The 2,602-nt window shown below is 46.9% G+C and overlaps 2 protein-coding genes across 2 annotated transcripts in view; one reads left to right on the forward strand and one right to left on the reverse strand.

Moving 5' to 3' along the window:
- Nucleotides 1-2,602, reverse strand: part of LOC110313137 (2'-5'-oligoadenylate synthase 1A-like) — a 59,552-nt gene that overhangs the window by 24,031 nt on the left and 32,919 nt on the right. The window lies entirely within an intron of this gene.
- Nucleotides 936-2,602, forward strand: part of LOC110339085 (inactive 2'-5' oligoadenylate synthetase 1C-like) — a 9,627-nt gene continuing 7,960 nt past the window's right edge. The window contains exons 1-2 of the mRNA XM_021222567.1: nucleotides 936-1,136; nucleotides 1,751-2,039. Coding sequence (XP_021078226.1) covers nucleotides 954-1,136; nucleotides 1,751-2,039 — 472 coding nt within the window. The 5' untranslated portion in view covers nucleotides 936-953. The remainder of the gene's footprint in view (nucleotides 1,137-1,750; nucleotides 2,040-2,602) is intronic.

Raw genomic sequence — 2,602 nt, forward strand, 5'->3', positions numbered from 1 at the left:
AGCCACCATGTGGTTGCTGGGAATTGAACTCAGAACCTCTGGAAGAGCAGTCAGTGCTCTTTACCACTGAGCCATCTCCCCAGCCCTCTATATAAACTTTTTATCGCAAGATGTGTAAGCTGTTTGGGAATAGTTAAAAAAAATCTGCGAGGAAATTTAGCATAAAATTTGTAACAAAAGGGTGTTTATTAAACCTATATATATTTTAATTTCCTACTCTACACTGCATATATAATTTGACTCTTGTTTAGAAAAGTAAGTCTACTACATCATGCTATATTGTAAAAGTATCTTTTTATTTACCTGATGTAATTGCTGTCTTGAAGGTTTCATGCCCATGTATGCAAGTCTAGGCCCAGTCCTGGGAACTTCTAGCCTCCATACAATCTTATCAAGGCCTCGTGTGTTTTCAGAACCTGAGATTTGCTGCTGAATAAGCTCTTCCTTTCTAGCTCTTTCTGAACTCTGGCGCGCTGATCAATATCAATCAATAAGTATGGACCAGTCACCTATGACAAACCCAACCCAGCTGTGCTGAAACTGGGGCCAGCTATCTTCTGGATTTCTCTCACTTGCTCTTCTTGTTTTATCGGTGTGTGTGTGTGTGTGTGTGTGTGTGTGTGTGTGTCTTTTGCTGTAAAAAGTCTAGGAGACTATTAGAACATTTGTCCTTTAGTAACAATACAAGACTAAGAAGGTAAGAGCAACAGAAACTATGTTTATGGTACTTCACGCCTCCTGGTTTCACAGCCTGCTGTGATGAAAATCCAAAGAAATGCCAGCAGGTAAACCAACTCCAGAGTGTCAGGGAGCCCAGGAGCCTGAGATGGCAGATGCAGAGGTCTGATACGCACAGCCCCGCCCTTCCTGGGAACGAAAAACCTGCTATGAAAATAATGGACAACTGGCTTCCAGAGGCAGTGCTGCTGTCAGCAAACACTCCTGGCCATAAAATGGTGACCGATCTCTACAGCACCCCGGCCTGTGAGCTGGACAAGTTCATACGTGATCACCTCCTTCCCGATTCCAGCTTCCATGCAGAAGCCAGAGCAGACATTGACTTCGTAACTGCTTTCCTGAAGGAGAGATGCTTCCAAGGTGCCGCCCACCCTATGAGGGTCTCCAAGGTTGTCATGGTGAGTCCCATTAGCCTGAGCTCACCGGGATAGGGGTGGGAGAGGACTCTCAGAAGCCAGACTTACAGTCCTTAGTGGGGTGTGAGTTACCTATCTGCTCTGTGCCCAGTGTCCTCACGTATACCCCAGCTATGGCACAAGGCAGAGGACAGAGCAGAGACCCCACTGCTGGATGACTGGACTGATGGAAGCTCATTGCCCATGTTTCCATCTGTCCTGTGGGACTGTGTGACAGCAGCAGTCCCTACCTCAGTCACTGTGAAGGCTGCAGACAAGTTGTTTTGTAAAGTCCACTCATCTATGTCAGGGGTGCAACTGTGTTTGTTAGTGATTGTACTCAGCACTTTATTTAGGGAGGATCTCTGCTGTATCACTTGTTACTTTTTTTCTCAAAATGTTCCTGTTTTGTGAATTCACTTTCCTTAGTTTCAACATTCGCTCTGGGACCTTTGAGTATCGGTACAGAGTTTGTTCATCTAAGCATGGTGTATATATGCCAGGTTTCTCTATCCATCTCTCACGCTCAGTGATGGATTCTTACACATACTATTCAGCATCTGGACTGCCCGGCACGACTCTCCCTGTCCCTTGTCATCCTCATCCTTGTCTTGTAGGGCGGCCAATACGACGAACACACTGCGCTCAAGGGCAAGTCAGAGGCCAACATGGTGGTGTTCTTTAACAATCTCGCCAGCTTTGAGGAACAGTTAAAGCGACGGGGAGAGTTCATTAAGGAAATTCGGAAACACCTGTGTCAGCTGCAACACGAGAAACAACTGAGAGAGAAATTTGAGGTCCAGAGCTCAGAGCAGCCCAACTCCAGGTCTCTGGGCTTCAAGCTGAGCTACCCCCAGCTCCAGCAGGAGGTGGAATTTGATGTGCAGCCAGCCTATGATGCCCTGTGTAAGTCAGGAAGCAACAGAGCCTCAGCCTGCCCTTTCTCATGCCTGAATCCTTTCTTCTATTTCTCTGTGTGTGTTTGTTGTGTGTGTGTGTGTGTGTGTGTGTGTATGTTGGGGGAGCATGTTTAACATGTATTCAGATGTCTGTTCACATGTTTGCCCGTGTGGGTGATGGCCAGAGGCCAGCCTTGGAGGTTGGTGACTTAGGAGCCTATTTTGGTTGAGGGGTGACCTGGGGTTTGCTACCCCACCTTCATGGCTCTCGAAGTAAGGAGCTGGGGTCAGGTGGGGTGTGTGCTCTGATGGAGCTGAACCCACAATCTCTGGCACCTGGAGCCTCAGCATGTTTATTCGGTACAGCACAGGTACAGTAAAGGGGTTGGCTAGTCCCCGCTGTAAACAAATACACTTAGACATGAGTTCAGGAGTACACTCGGGATCTTCCACTCCCTAGAAGCTAAGTGAATTTTCTTTTTCCTTTCCTTTCCTTTCCTTTCCTTTCCTTTCCTTTCCTTTCCTTTCCTTTCCTTTCCTTTCCTTTCCTTTCCTTTCCTTTCCTTTCCT

The sequence above is a fragment of the Mus pahari genome, chromosome 23 (genome assembly GCF_900095145.1).
Source record: "Mus pahari chromosome 23, PAHARI_EIJ_v1.1, whole genome shotgun sequence".
Lineage (NCBI taxonomy): Eukaryota > Metazoa > Chordata > Mammalia > Rodentia > Muridae > Mus > Mus pahari.